This window comes from Lytechinus pictus, chromosome 5 (genome assembly GCF_037042905.1).
Source record: "Lytechinus pictus isolate F3 Inbred chromosome 5, Lp3.0, whole genome shotgun sequence".
Classification (NCBI taxonomy): domain Eukaryota; kingdom Metazoa; phylum Echinodermata; class Echinoidea; order Temnopleuroida; family Toxopneustidae; genus Lytechinus; species Lytechinus pictus.
In genome coordinates, this window is record NC_087249.1 from 20,423,940 (window position 1) to 20,440,119 (window position 16,180).

The window sequence follows — 16,180 nt, forward strand, 5'->3', positions numbered from 1 at the left end:
TGACTTCAGTTGTGTTGGAGAAAGTGTGTATCAAACAAAGTGAGTACAGCCTATAAACTGTAAATTACATAAAATGGTAAATTAGCTAAATTGCTGTTAGACCAAATAGCAGACAAACTTGTCTAGGATTAGACCATGTGGGGCGAGGCCAAACAGAAATTAAACGGAGTGGATGGATACGTAGTGGCTAGGCACCACTCATCGCCAACTTCCTCTTTCTTTAATACTCGTAGCTCCCCTTTTTCTTCCTCCTTCCTCATATTTTCCTTTGCCTTGCCCCCCTTAAGGTCTCCTCTTTTCACCTGTCTCTCTCTCTCTCCAATATCCTCTTTCTCTCTTTATTTCACTTTTTGTGTTCTCTCCATTTCATATCAACCTCAAAAAGTCCTATTCTTGAATAGCAAATGCTTGAAAATTGTCACATTAGTGTTTCCAGAAATATATGAAAATCAGTCTTGAAGGCATTTATATTTCAAGAACGGTGTACTCGAGGACTTGTCATATGTACATTAAACAAAAATTAAGTCCTGGAATTAATGGCATATTTACAATGAATATTTCATTTCTTGCCACTCAAATTACAGCTTTCCAAATGGATTCAAAATCAAACAATAAAGAAGGGTGGGACATACACATTTTATGAAACTGCACCAAAGTTTACCATTTGTCAAAATTTACTTTGTATATACATATAGGAAATTCACCGACGATATGTTTTAAGCAGGGAGAGATTTGGTGTATCATTTATCACAAGAAAAAGTCACCTGTCCTGCGCAAAGTATCTTAAGAACAAACTTGTGATGCGACTCCCTGGTTTGTATGCATGTTCAATTCACTGGGGAAAAAAAAGTTCTTCAGGGGGAGGGGGGGGGGGATTTTCAACGATATACAGGCAAATATGTAATGCAAAGAAAGGCCAGATCATTTTTTTTTCCAAATTTAATTGATTCATCTTATGACACTGACAATGATATTCCTAAACAGGAGTGAGTAAAGCTTTAAATATTTCTTTATTTAAAACCTTTGTTTGCGATCAGAGTAACCAAATTTTGGAAGAGTAAATTCCAAAATAATATTTTTAATCATAAATATTAATCATATAAGACATCTATTAAAATAAATGAAGGCCATAATATCTCAATATAGAAAAGGCGTCCCAACTATTACAAAATAAATTCAATAGAAACAAAATAAAGGGAATTTAAACTTGGTCAAAATTCCTAGGTCAACAGAAATCAGTTAGATTTGAAGGAAATATGATTGATGGCAAATAAATGCAATAAAATGTGCATTGCATGATTGGGGCTCTGTCACACAAAAGACTGTAAAGGGAAATGGCCAATTGTGATCATAGTTGCTAACAAACAATGGCAATGCAACAAATACTAACCAGTGTAATTTTCGTAGAGACCATGCATGATCTTTCTGTATTTTGAGCATCTTCTTTCTGATCTTTTCCATGATATAATTTCCTTTCTCAAACCAGAATTAATCATGATCTTTCTCCACGTTAAAAAAACTATTTATCATAGACCTATAGTGCTGATATCATGTAGGTCATAAAGGGGGAATTTCAAAATAAGGGCTTTCAGAAAACATTAACCCGTTGGAGTTTGAGCCCGTATATATGCAGGCTGGAGTCTATGGAAAGTGTGTTATAGCAAAATCATTTAGTCTCCAATGGGTTAATTCTAAGGAGTCGGGTGTGTTGCTATGTCAGAATGGAACATTGACATAATCAAGACTCGCATACATACAGGCTGGAGTCTATGGAAACGTGTTATAGAGGAATATTTAAAGACTCCAACAGGTTAGTGTACAGTCGACATAACACCAATGCATCAACAGCAGCAAAACCCAATCGTGGAAGAGTTTGAAGATGACCAAATGTTGTTTCTGTAACCGGGATCTGAAGTGAAACTTTGCAAGGCTCGTAAAGATCTTTAGCTTTCACCATCTCTGGCTTTCACCACAGACATCCACTGTCTTCCATGTCTAATCGGTCCTCAGGTCTAGTTTTTCAATGTTCATATAGAAGCACACATTCTTTCTAATGAACCAGGGCTGCTTTCAGATAACAGCTTCAGATGGAGTTTGCCTTCCTCTGTCTTGGCTGAGGTTGAGATTTAAAGAAAGAACACAGAATATAGTAATAATATTAATAATCGGCTCTTTTATAGCGCATAACTCATACCTAAGCATGTCCATTTTCACTTACACGAAACAAAATAATTAATGAAACGGCAATAGAGTTAATCCCAAGTCATGTGATAAAGACATGAAAGTTATTATACCTTGTGTCTACGTTCATACGATGCAATTATTAATAAATAATCTGAGTGGAAATTGATGATGCACTGTTTTAAAAGGATACCATAATCAGTTTCATTTTAATGTATGTGGAATGGTGTAACATTGCATTTTGTAGCAGTTATTTCCAATGTAAATTTGGATTAATGAATAAGTCATTCGGGCAATTCCATAAAATAATCATCTTTTTGTAAGTCCAACCTGCACTTTCTAATTTTGTTCTGCACTTCATGAACTGCCAAAACTGAAAATTATTCATGTGTGCAGGAAAACTGAGACAATTCATTTCAGGAAGGGAAAACATAAATACCTTTCAAGTAGTTTTAACTAAAGACAGTATCAGTATGCACAAGTTGAGAAGAATGCTGTAGAGGAAACTTAAACAAGAAACCTACCTTGTTCTGTTTGGACCCATCGTTTGCTGATATAATACTGCATACAGCTCTCAAACTCCTTATCACTGTAGTTCTCAATGTAAATAGGTACAAAGGGATCCAGCCATTCAAAGCCCTGACAGAAACAAATTTAGAAAATGTGAAATATTAGTTATAAGCCCTTTGAAGTGAATAATAATCATCAATAATGAATACTTAGTTTCATACTATTCAAATTGTTAGGCAATACCAATATATCTAGTAAACAAAGAAATGGTGATGAATTTACGATCAAGCAAGTTGGCTGGAAAACCCTGTTTGTTTTCAGGAAATTTCTAAAGACGTGGGTACGCGGGGGTGTTGGCTTTCACAAACTTATAAATCAAATTATACTTTAAATAAGTGACATAGTTTTTCCAGGATGTCTTTACCAATACCTAATCCATTGGAATTGCCAAGAAGTTTCAAAAGTCATTTATAACAGGAATTTGGCTGCTTGCTTTTAGGTGTTTTCCACAACTCTGAAGATTTCATATTGCACAGATAACAGTAATGTGCAACATGCGCCAGCACATTTCAAGCAACTACGCACCAGATTCACTCAGAGTTGATAAATGGTGACATTCAAAATTTACCATGAGCCCAAGCCAATACCTAGGACACATGCTTTAGATTTTAGAGGATTTTTTTTACCTGTTTTTGGAGCAAATGAAGGGGTTTGAAGTCATTCTTAGGGGCTTGATGGCAGTTATGCTGGTCAACTGTCGTGATGATAGCACCATTAGTCTGTCATGTATTTATAGTGATTTAAATAAAATACACAAAATGAAATGTCGATAAAATGACTTTGGCCAATAACACACATAAAAAATAGAAAGAGCACCTAACTACATGTACACGGACACTGAACATCATTATAAACATCACCATCTAAATAATCTAAGCAGTGCAGGTAATCTTTCAAATAACCTTTAAGATAAATGCCAGTTGTGGTTGCAATCAAAAGTTAAAGAGAAATTCCAGTAGTTGCAGTAAACACTGATTTCATGAGAAAGTCTGTAAAACCAGGCTTAATTGTCAGTATATCATCGAGGATCTAGATCTGGTACAGTTACATAAACTGAACTTTGTGAAATCTTGAAATCTACGCTGAAAAATGTTCAGACTGAACTTCCCCAACACAGATAAGCGCACGTGGGACTGTGTATAATTATTGCTTTGAGCGTCGGGCCCGACGCTCTACCCGAATCCTGTGCTTATTTGCTGATTTCTCAGCAATTACACAATTTCTTCCAGAATCCTTTGGCACATGCGTTTTATTTATGCAAACAGACACTTTGGTGGTCATTTCATTGGATTCTGTACGAACTCATTTTGGTATCGTTACCAAAAATAGCATTTACCTTTAAGTTTTAACAGAATCCAATAAAATGACCAACCAAATTATGATGATACTGTGACAATTGACCCTGAATTTAAAGATTTTCTCATTAAATCATTAATGCAATTGCATGTTCTTGGCTTTAATCATTTCAAAGACAAATTTGAACAAACACTTGAAACTACATGTAAATTAAGGTCAATGGACTAATTCTTACCAGAAGGCATGGATACCGGAGACCATATCACAGTTTATTTTCACATATTTGCCTATCTTCCTATCTTGTTTGTAAATATATATTTAAATACATATTTTTCTTTTTTTGTTTTACCATTGACTTATCATTTACACTATACTCTCAGCATCAATACTCACCCAATGTCCTTTCAGCATCTTCTTGAAGTGATATGCCATTCTTAGCTCATTCACAGGAATCTACAAACATAAAAATAACAATTAAGATTATACACACATCTCTGCCCCTTGTCGTGCTTTCATGTAAAAGAAATGAAAATGGATCATGCAATCATGTATATAAGCATATAAAACTTGATACTCGAACGACTCAAAAATTGTCAACGAAATATTTCAATTTTTAGTTGTTCTTTCACTGCTAAATTTGCAGTTATTTCAGGTTCTCTGAGATCACTTAAATAATTTGATTGAGAAAATTGTGTATGTGCCATACTCATCTTCAGCTTATATAAAGTTAAACACTGCTTCTTCTAAAAGAAATTGTTATTATAGAGTTGAAGTATTTGATTTGGTTGTATTTTAGTTACAAACAGTGAATGCTCAGTGCTCATCAATACATGAAGCAATGGTACATACTCCCGAATCCCTTGACAACTCCCCCCCCTTAGCCCCCCCCCCAAAAAAAAAACAAACAAAGGGTACGGTGAGTAAAATGCTGGAACATACTATATATCCTCCAGGTTTCCTAATGTTGGTCATCTCAGCAAAGAGGCCGTTAACAGCCTTGACCGCTAGGATCAGACGATACTGTCCTGAGGAACTCTGCTCCTGAAGTTCTTTCAATACAACACCAATCACATCCGTTGCATTCTTAGTACGATTTAAACCCTGTAAGTCAATCAAATAATGTAAATGAATCCATCATTTCTACAACACTGATTGACCTTGCTTAATCCAATTAACCCAAAAATGAACACTTTTCTTCAAGCCACCTTTATTTGTGATCTCAGAATTATCTGGATAATTCCATGAAATATGGACCGGAGTCTGCGGGTCCCCCTGACTATGGCCCCCTTCCTGTTTCCAGATCGTGTGAAAAGTAGCAATGCTCTCACATAATCTTGGCTTGATCAGTCAATGAAGTGAATGGGCTTTAAGCAGGTCTAACAGAGCAGAGACATCAAAACATTGAATACTAGTTAATTATCTTTTCTTCTCTCTGGGAAGCATCCCCCCCCCCAAAAAAAAAAAAATAATAATAATAAAATAATAATAAATAAATATATATATAAATAAATAAAAAATCATGGCTGGGCTGAAACCAAATTATAATTTACACACTAGCAACACAGAAACACAACAAACTACCGCTTTATAACGAAAAAAAAGAATTGGTGGCCAAGTTTCATCACTTTTTTTTTTTTTTTCCTTACCTGATCAACTACTGAAAGGAGAGGCTGTCCTGCCTCCGTTTGTTCTCTTTTACTCCACTCGTAGCATTTACTTGTCAGGATCTAAAGTGATGAAATCAACATTCCAATACACACTTGATGAGATAAAATCAATAAATCAATATCAAAATACCACAGGGATGTATCACATTGCATCTTCAAAGACAAGTCCATCTTCAATTTCATTTTTTTCAAATCTAATAAAAAGTTTGTTTAAAATCACAAGCAAAACTGCTGGCAATAAATCTATATAAATAACTCTATGTGTTAAATTAAAGACAAATATTAATGAAGGCCCAGAAAGTATTCAAGCTCTAGAGACTTATCGTCATCAAAAATATGATGTGAGTGCTCTCATATTAAAAATAGTCAGTGATACTGAGTAGGAATCTTGATTTCTGGAAGTGACATTTTGAAATTGCATTTAGGAAAAGAACTGGATTAAACCCATTTGAAATATAAATAAAGCTGCCAACCTGAACAAGAATACTTCAACATTTTAAAAGCTGAAAAATCAGTATTTTCAAAGAAATACAATAGGAAAACACATAAAACTGAAACTTAAAAAATCAGTATTTTGCATGAAACCATCAGTATTCTAATTTTTCAGTACTAATTCCTGAAAATCAATACTAGCTGCAGCTCTGCAAAAGGAGGGCTTCTAGAGTAAAACATGGTGTTCCAACCTGTTTGAGAAAGTGTTCATTCCTGGACCTGAAGTGCTTGAGCCATTCTGAAGACAAAGCTGGCTGGTCGTACATCCCTTCATGAGAAACAGAATCCAAGAAATCCCACTTGTTGTTCACGTTCCAGGAGTTTGCTGTCATGGATAAGAGATGGTTTGCATTATCAGTGATATTTTCTTAATTTTAACCTTTGACACCTAGAGATGATTTGTAACCACTTTGTCAAATACTATTTGGTTTTATATAATAATCCATCAGTTTGGTCTCATTTTCTTTGGCCACCCATCAGTGGGTTTTATACCCTTTGCCTTAATGCAATTTTATGTAATCACCAAATGATCTCATTAATATTTTATTAGTTTCTCTTTTCTCGATTGTATCATATGACCATTTGGTTTGTACAGCTTTTACCAGATCAGATAGAGTAATTGGGGTTAGCCTACCCAAAAATTAAATGAAATGGTAGACAAAGTATAATAATTAGACCAAACCGGAATATAAGATGAACTGGTTGTAGACAGAATGAGACTTAATCGCTAGAGGCACTTGAAAGCTCGTGAACTTGTAAGCTAGTGAGCACTTTTTGCGAGAGTGATCACGAATTTCCTAGAAAGCTAGTGAACACTTTTTGCGAGAGTGATCACGAATTTCCTTGTTGACCATAGTAGATTGCGAGACAAATGAATACCCTCTAGCGATTATTTCAGTCCGCAGTAATGAACCTATTTAGTAGAATGAGACTTTATTAACTTTTTGGGGAAAAAAACAATATATCATCAAACAAACAAAGTAGGATTAGACTGGGAGGCACTGCTGTAGTAAAGAGATCATGACTTAATCTGGAACTGACGATTTCGGATAGCCTAGTCAACTTTATTGCATTTCTTCCTGAAGTGTTAATACCTGATCCCATCAGGGCCCCATCTTACAAAAGTTGTGATTGATCCAATCAACCACAACTATGGAAAGCCAGCGATGCCAATATCTAAAATGCGTGTTTGTTCGAAATGTTTTCTAGATATGATATATATTCATGCATTCATCCTTTTCTTCAAAGTTAAGTGTGCTTCTCTTCGATTACAAAGGACATTGTGCAAATTTCCTTTAGACAAAAATTATGACAATGATGGATAGCCATAGAGTTGAGGTTCATAGAATCAATTATATCCTACATAGAGTAAATCCTGTATAGTGATTGGTTCAAGTAGCATCATGTGACCGAATATATTTCAACTATGATGTTGCGTGACGTCAGACCTCGATATATTTTTGGATATACCAATATTCTGACGTCATTATTTCACAAAACTGGATATCTCGGCGCACCGGCTTGCGCGCTCTCTCTCTCCCGGGGGCGCAAGTCCAGCGCGATGCGTCAGCGCAGACACTAATCTGCGTTCCGCTGGGCGCGGTGGCTCGGAGAAAAGTAGGTAATTCAACAGGACTTTGCATGCTCAGCGCATAGATTTTGGTTATAAATTATTAAAAGTAGGATATAAAGCAAATATATCAGGCGTTTCATTCGAAAGCATAGTGGGAATTATTAATCCTCGGTTGGACTGGCAAAACTACTATATTTCCCTCGGGGCTTCGCCCATCGGGAAAAAATAGTAATTGCCAGACCAACCTCGGATAAATAATTCCACTATACTTTCTCAAAGCCCGATATATTTGTTTATTGTAACGCTTTGTAAGACCTGGCCCTGATATTTGTAGGAGAGTGAAACTCAGGCAAACATGTTAATACAGGATGGATACTTAAAGAGGGGACATATCAAAGCATGTGACGTATAAATGGCATATTCATTCATTTGCATATTAAAATACTTACTGGTGACAGGTGTTTATTATATTGAACATTGTAAAGGCTAATCATCAGTTCATCTGGGTTCCGTTTCATAAAAAACTAATCATTATAAAATGAACAGTATCTATATCAAATTTGCTATCAGCCAATCAAATCAAATGGTTTCAGTAGCTTTAAACTGTTACTGCTAATTTGCCACGATAACTTATTATTATGAAACGAGGCCCTGGTACTTACCACATGGTATGTGAACTATTAGGCAGTTTTGATTGTGACAGAAGTGTAGTACATGATTGAGACAGGTTGTCTTGCCGCTCCCTTTCCTACCATACATCAGATACTTGATTGGAGGATTGGTGTAGTCAGCCTGCCGCATTAAGTCCATGATTTCAACAGCTGGTTTACGAACCATGATCGCAGCCTCTTGAAATGGTCTAAGCTGAAGAGATCGTGAAAACAAAAAAATTATAGAACTTTAGATGTGATTTCTTTAAATAATCAACACGTTTACTTGTCTGACCATTTTATAGATTCTTAATTCATTCCATGTACTGCACAAACCATGATTATTTTAGAGCATTGCAACTTTTCATGTTAACTAGGAATTAGAAACAGAGATAAATCACTGCCCTTTAAAATAGAGATCCGTGCAATGGATACTACAGAAATTGCGTTTACCTAGAGAGGTAATGTTCATGATCTCCTGAAAGACACCAATGGTTCAGGAAACTACAAAGAAATAAAGTATTCCAGAACAAGAGCCGGTAACCATACAAGACCTTGTTACTTACAACTTGCTTAAATAACTACATGTACCATAGTAATAGGATGCAACAGACAATCAAAATTAAGTCTTCCATGTCTAATTGATAGTAGGTAGGATCTGTTACCAACTTTGGAATCAACTTCTCCCTCTATAACTACCCAGTTTACCATGTAAAATTGCTGTGTAAATCTGTTTATTTTAAGGGAAATCCCATAGATTCTGTACATTCGAGACCCTATATATGAGACCCCCCCTGAGATAATTTGTCTCTGCTTTTTATTTCAAATTACAAATTATGTAATCCTCTTGGGACTCAGAGAAATAGACAAATTAGAGTTGGAACGAGACATTAAAATCGATCATTCAAGCCAATGATTAATTGAATTAATCATCAATATAATCAATTATGAATCATTTATTTCATTATTTAGTTAAATTTAATTAATCAATCTACACTGCATTTATTTATAGGCTGCTTTGGTATTTGGGGTTAAAATAAAAGTGATCCTACATGTAATGCTCTTGTCCCCTTGTACTTACTAGTTTATGCCATCTGGCTGAGTATCCAATGGGGAATACCTTGGGAACATCTTTCAGAGGGATGGTGTAATACTGGCCGATATGTCTGGATGTGTGGTTGAGCTGATGAACAATTAAAAAAAAACATACAATTCACACACAACAATGTGCAATGGAAAATGAATGGAAATGAAGGAAAAGAGTCACTGCAAAGGATAGGCCTAGGTACTGTGATGTCTACACATTTATTTAACAAGGGTAAACTAACAGCACTAGAACATGAAAGAATGCTGACAGAAATAAGCAATGTTGTATTTAAAGTTATTACTCTGCAATACTACATGTAATATCGATTGAAAGCAAAAACATATTCAATAATCAAATTGAATGTCATTTTCTTATGGTGCCTGTTAAATGCTAAGTCGTATGGGAAATAAAGAAATGGAAGAACTTATAAATTTACATGCTGCTATGTTCATCTTTGAATTTGTTTGTCAATGAATATTACTACAGAAACTCAAATATTATGCACTTACTGGATCACTTTCACTGGTTCTAAAGTCTTCTCTATGTTGTTGGGATTGGGATGACTGGGTGCGAATAGGTGTTGATATGGTGTCAGATGAAAAACCTTGTGTTTGTGGTGGTGTGGCACCTGATGATAAGCACCTCATACACCTCCACTGAAATAAGAAAAAAAAAAGAAAAAAGGAGAAGGGAATTCAGTGAATGATAACACTTTATGATATATGTAACTTCTTATAAAAGGTGTAGAAATAGAGTACACCTTTTGAAAAGCTCCTTACACACCTCCACTGGAAAATATGAAGGGAGAAATATGGGATGATGTGCAAAGACATTGCAATAAGCACCTGCTACTTTAATGGGAAAAGTGCTAGACGATGTCAGGGTAGTGTTAATTATCTTAACTTATATTACTTACATCTTATGACAACAAACTCACGGAAAGATGATTTAACTTTATAATTATCAATGAAGCATTGCAGTTTTAAGTTTTATAGCAGACTGTGACTAGAGGTATATGAAATAGAGATGAAATACTCACTGAATGTGACCTACTGGTGTTCCTAACAGCAGCTGCCAACATTGTGAAAATGATATCTACATGTTGGAGAAATCAGAAATGAAAATACAGTGTACACAAAATATATAAAATATAGAGGAATTCATAATCTAATAAAGTTCTGACTTATCATTTGGACTAAATCCATTGGCTATTTTTTTTACATTTTGGGGTAAATAATGACCTCTGAGACCTTTGTCCTTGTTCCTTGATTTATTTTTTCCTGCTACGGAAAAAATAAATTTCTTACTTTGTGGGGCTACTCTCCACAACCTATTGAATCTGCTACATTGGATAGGCATTAACATTGCAGTGAAAGAGGATTTACCAGGGCACTTTTGAGCACTTCGGGGGCTAAATCCCCCCAAGCTCCCATGCAAATTTATTCCGTCGCCTGCCCACGTTGCGAGAAACGATGTCCAACACAAAAATAATGAGTTCTAACCAAAATCGTAATAAATTGCAGTAGAAATTTCTAAAACAAATCCTGTTTTATGAATTGACAAATAATGTATCTGTGTGCTGGGTGACCATCAATTTCAAAAGTAACTTTGCACAACATGGCGAACATTACTTTTAAGATGACTACATGTAGATTAGAGTCTAGATTAGACCGATAAATGGGTCTATTTCTGTCAGGGATATGCTCCGCTGAGACTTCGTCTAGCTCTGCGGCATGCTGGCATCCCCTCCGTCAATAGACCAATGACGGCCATTGGGCTCATAATGGTGGAGCAAACAACCGCCGCTTTATACCTCGGTCACATTTGCTACGGCCGCCGTAGATTCTAAAATTTCTACGGCGACTAACAATTCTACGGTCGCCGCAGAATTTCCACGGCCACTTACTGTAGCGCTCACATATGTTAGGGTCGCCGCACGGCGTATTTTTTAATTTATGGAGACAGAAAAACTGCGGCTGACGTATGTCCTTGAAATCACGACGTACGGTCGCCGTAGGGCGACCCTGCGCTGGCCGTAGGTTTTTGACAAATCCTCGGAACTACAAATGTTGGTGAAAACGGGGGTCCTTGGAACGGGTCGCCTGCGTGTAAATGCGTATGCATCCCTATGGAACGTACATACAGCTAGCCCGGCGGCACGGGCGCCCGGTGCGCTAGCGCAGAGGCGATGGTCGGACAGCGCTCTGCAACTGCTTTTCACCAAAATTGCGGCTCATTGTAGCAGATCAACGCGGCCGGAACGGCGTAACGGAAAATATGCGAAGCTTTGGAGCAGATTTCTTCTTTTTTCTTGATATGAAGAAAATGCTATGCTTTGAAGCGGCTTTCTTTGTTCTTTTTCTCAATAAGACAAAAATGCTATGCCTTGTAACAGAAATTTGAGTGTAAAATGGGGGTCCCCTCAGCGGCACATACCCACTATGCATTATATAATGAGTGCCCCCCCCCCCCCCCGGGGGGCCCAAGTGCACAATTTATTTTTTCCCCTTTTATTTGGAGTGCTATTGCAACCACATTCTACCCCATTTTGGAGAGAATATGTTTGACTAGTATTACACGGATGAGTCCTGGGCTTCCATTCTGAGCCATCCAATATAATATAAATATTCATGCTGTTTGAGGCTGCAACCCTCGCGTGCGATGTTTTGAAATCGGCCGTGAATATTACGTGTGAGGAATTATGGCCAAAAATCACCAATTTTGAGGTTGACCGGAGGATGGACACGGAGTGAAATAAGGGTGAAGAGTAAGAAATTAAGCTTTTATTTATTGTCTTTTTAAAATATTTTTAACAATAAATGTGCATTTTTCCCCACCTTTGCCACTCAGAGTATCCGAACGAGTTAACTGTCTTGATGTTTGGGTAGGTGGAGCGGTAGTGAAGTGGAGCCTGCACGAACACACTCACACGTATTGCAAGGTTAGTATAGTATACTATTACTAACCTCGCACCATAAACCGCCTTTGGCAGTGGACTTCTAACTAGTGGGTCGCGTGTGCTGGGATCTCACTTCTGGAGTCCACAACACACGACTTCAATGGCTTGATTTTTCTGTGCGCGGCGGCATGTAATGAACCCTTGGGTGGCACGAACATCACTTGAGGTACCGGGACTCGACTGGGGCCTGTTGCATGAAAGGGTCTTTCGTAGAACCGTTCTACGTAAGAACGAGATATCGCTCAACTGTTTCACAAAGCCGATTTTGGGCGATACGAAGAATGGTCCTTGGAAAGACACCTCCAGACATGTCCTACGTAGGCATGATCTTCTTTGCACACCGCCCGCCACCGTCGGCATTGAGAGAATATGCGTTTACGGCAAGCCACACTGACATATCACCTTGAAACATTTTTGAGGGGTCATTCGAGTGCACTCTGATGCATTTTATCTGGGATGGCGCCAAGTTATATTTTTAATTTAACTAACGGATGTCATTTTAACTTCTCCGGGGTAATCTAGGCCCAAATAATTTTTTTTTAATATGTTTTCTTTTATTCTCCCTCCAGTCTTCTCCCCACCCCTTTTCCATTTTTTTTCAATTAAACTTGAAATACATCGAAATGGGCGGCAATCTCTCATTAGATAAACAACATGAAAACATTTTTTAAAAAAGAAATTATGAATGGTAAAAAACGTGTTTATTACGTTCAGCAAAAAAAAAAAAAAACGGTACTACAAAACTAAAATGTTACTATGCTAAATCATTTATTTATTTTTATTTCATTTTCATAATGACAATTATTATTTTTAATCAATGAAAATTAATTGATATATTTGTGCTAGCTTGAGATGATGAATGAAACAAAAAAAATCTGCAGTAACAAAATAACTAGTTGACTTTAAGATATAGATTGGGCTAATAGCTTACGAATCCATCACAATAATTACAAATTAAGATAAGTTCATTGTACCAATAAAAGAAAAGATATTATGGAAATTAAGTCCAAACGAAGAGGCGCATTTTAAATCGTAGGGTAGGCCCTATCGGCCCCTCAGTGTTAAAGCAATAATGTATAGTCTCGACTCCTTAACCCCGAAATGTTGAACATATATATTTTTTTCATATTCTTAAAGCTTATAATTATTCTTATATAAACTTCCATAAAGTTATCAACTTTAAATATGACCAGCGTTTATGATCGTTGTCATTTCTAGCATTGTTGTATTTTTTTTCCATTGCGGATTGATTTCAAACATTTTCTATGTTTTATTATTGCAAAGCACTACTTTACCCACATGTTTGCAGAAATGTTCATATGTTGCTTGTCTTCGATTACTCATCATGAAAAGGTATGTTTATACTCTAAACACTCACATTTGTATTTCTTGCGTGATATCTGATGAATAAAATAAATAAATTCGATTTTTCACAGGCAGCCTCTCATATTTTCCTTTTTAGTCTCATACAATCAGACACTGTTGATTTTGTTTACTCCATTCAAACCCTATTTTTACCTCAACAGATAACATATTAACGCATAATCATCATTATATATATAGGCCTAGGCCTATATGTATTCTATAAAAAAATCAGTAGGGCCTATATAGAACTAATAAAATGTCGAAATTACTTAGTTAAATAAATTTTTATGTCGGACAAGGGTCTCTTTCGTTGAAATATCAATGAAAGGTGTCTCTAAAACTTAAAGGACACCGTGTTATAAATAAGGGAAATAATGAAAATTTCTATTTTATCCAGTAATGTTTGTGAATCTTGAAAGTTTTTTCTCTTTTTTACCTCATAAAGTACGCACCATACATCAATTCTACAATCAGCATGATCAGTTACTAATAAATAAATCATTATTTGATCCCCTTTTATTGAAATACCGGTAGGCCTATACGAATTATGATTTTATGAAAAGTCGTCATTCCGAAATAAAATTAAAAAGGTTTAGGATAGGTGACGATGAAGACTAAAGACTTTAAAGTAAATATTTTTCCGATATTATCGATATCAAACGATGTCGCGGACTTGAAAGACAAAATTGCCTTCGTGAAACGGAAAGCGCTGATTTGTCGCCAATCTTCCTATCTCGGAAGAATGGTCCTAGGACGTTCCTACGGCTACGTATCGCTCATCTCGTCATGCAACAGGCCCCGGCCCCGGGTCTCTTCTCGTGTGTGTGCGCTCGTTGTGTACAAAACTACAATGAATCATTGAATGGGAGATGAAAGAAGTCACCGCCGTTGTGCGTTGACGAAATAAAAGAATGGAGTGGTGACTTAAACCACGATAATGCCAACATGATCTTAAAATATTCAAATATTTATAATAAGGGATTATGTTTGTTTGCTTACCAGTTCACTCTCTTTATTACAGCAATCGAGGTAAATGTAGATTACTAGAATTTACTTTACTTTCGCATGGAGGCTGACATCTTTATCAACGAACGTAGAGGGCGTAAGAAAAAGGATTTGCTAGAACAGTTTTTGGTTTGTTACTCTTGCTCATAATTAATTTATTACCGGATGTAGGCCTACTGGAAAAATGCAGAAAACTGCAGCCAAGTTTCCAGGTCTAGCTTTCGTCCAAGCTAAATCTTCTTCAACAAGTATAATATGTGTGACAGTCCCGTGACAGTGTCAATGTCCAGTGTACATGGTGCATTTGCAATCATTTTTGTCAAATCAAATCATTCCCAAGGGTGACTGTACCATTCTTAAGTTCCGCCAGAACTTATCAAGCCTGGCTTTGAAGGAGTTTACAGATGCACTTGGTCTAATCTTTAGTTGGGCTAACAATTAACATTCGGGCTAATTCCACTTAGTCCGCTTCTCATACATACCAATTGGTCTAATGACCACTTAGGTTAATCGTCACTTGGTCTAATTTTCATTACGTGTACGTATACATAGGCGGATCCAGGGGGGGGGCGAGGGGCCTGCCCCCCCCCCCCCCCATTGGCGGAGCAAAAAAAAGGAAAAAGGGAAAGAAAGAAAAAAAAAGAAAAAGGAGGGAAAAGAGAGGAGAAAGAAGAAGAGGAGGAATAAAATAAGAAGAGTGAATAAAATAATTAAGAAGACTTGTAAAATAAAAAGAATCTTTCATGTCAATATATAAAATTTTCGCTCGCGCTTCGCGCTCGCATTGCCTGTTAGGTGATTTTCATCTTGTTCAATATGGAGTTTATATATCAAGTCAATATACACAACATATTTCACCTCGGAAACCGAACTTTCCTTATGTTATGTGATTTCCAATTGATTCTTAAATCTTTCTCGCGCTTAGCAAGAGGAATGGGAAGTGCTTGAAATATAGAGCTGAAATTAACTCTTTTTTTCAGATCGGAATATCAAATAGTTTAAGCTCGCGCTTCGCGCTCACTTTGATTTTCACGATAAAGGATTATTTAGAATGGCTGGATTCTAGGTCTAAATATGAAACACGCGCGCATGTTTATTCAGATACTCAACTCGTTCTCTATCTAAATCATTATCTAGTTTCAGATCACAAAATATCAAAAAAAAATCTGCTCGCATTATTCATGTAGGAAGATGCCCTATTACTTATTCTTTTCATGATTTACAAATCATGAATAGAGCGTCCCGTTTTTAGGTCTAAAGTCTCGATTTTTTTCCGCTCTTGCTTTGCGTTCGCATCAATTGTTTAGTTATATAGCTATCCTGTTCACGGGTGCA

General features: G+C 36.5%; 1 protein-coding gene across 1 annotated transcript; it reads right to left on the minus strand.

Moving 5' to 3' along the window:
* Positions 1-991: 991 nt before the first annotated feature.
* On the minus strand, positions 992-15,262 carry LOC129262304 (small ribosomal subunit protein mS29-like). The gene is made up of 12 exons (XM_064099977.1): positions 14,840-15,262; positions 10,556-10,611; positions 10,026-10,172; positions 9,511-9,612; positions 8,442-8,643; positions 6,398-6,531; positions 5,694-5,774; positions 4,987-5,148; positions 4,441-4,500; positions 3,378-3,470; positions 2,706-2,820; positions 992-2,113 (listed from the first exon to the last, which is right to left on the minus strand). Exons 2-12 carry the CDS (start codon positions 10,595-10,597, stop codon positions 2,028-2,030), a joined length of 1,224 nt encoding a protein of 407 aa, XP_063956047.1. The 5' UTR covers positions 10,598-10,611; positions 14,840-15,262; the 3' UTR covers positions 992-2,027.
* Between the last annotated feature and the right edge of the window lie 918 nt (positions 15,263-16,180).

Excerpts from the sequence above, each read along its gene's own strand:
- LOC129262304 (XM_064099977.1), bottom strand. The coding sequence starts at position 10,597 with ATGTTGGCAGCTGCTGTTAGGAACACCAGTAGGTCACATTCA. Across the intron at positions 3,471-4,440 it reads AGATGCTGAAAGGACATTGG|ACTAATGGTGCTATCATCAC; the intron begins GTGAGTATTGAT and ends AATACATGACAG. Across the intron at positions 2,114-2,705 it reads ATGGGTCCAAACAGAACAAG|CCAAGACAGAGGAAGGCAAA; the intron begins GTAGGTTTCTTG and ends TCTCAACCTCAG.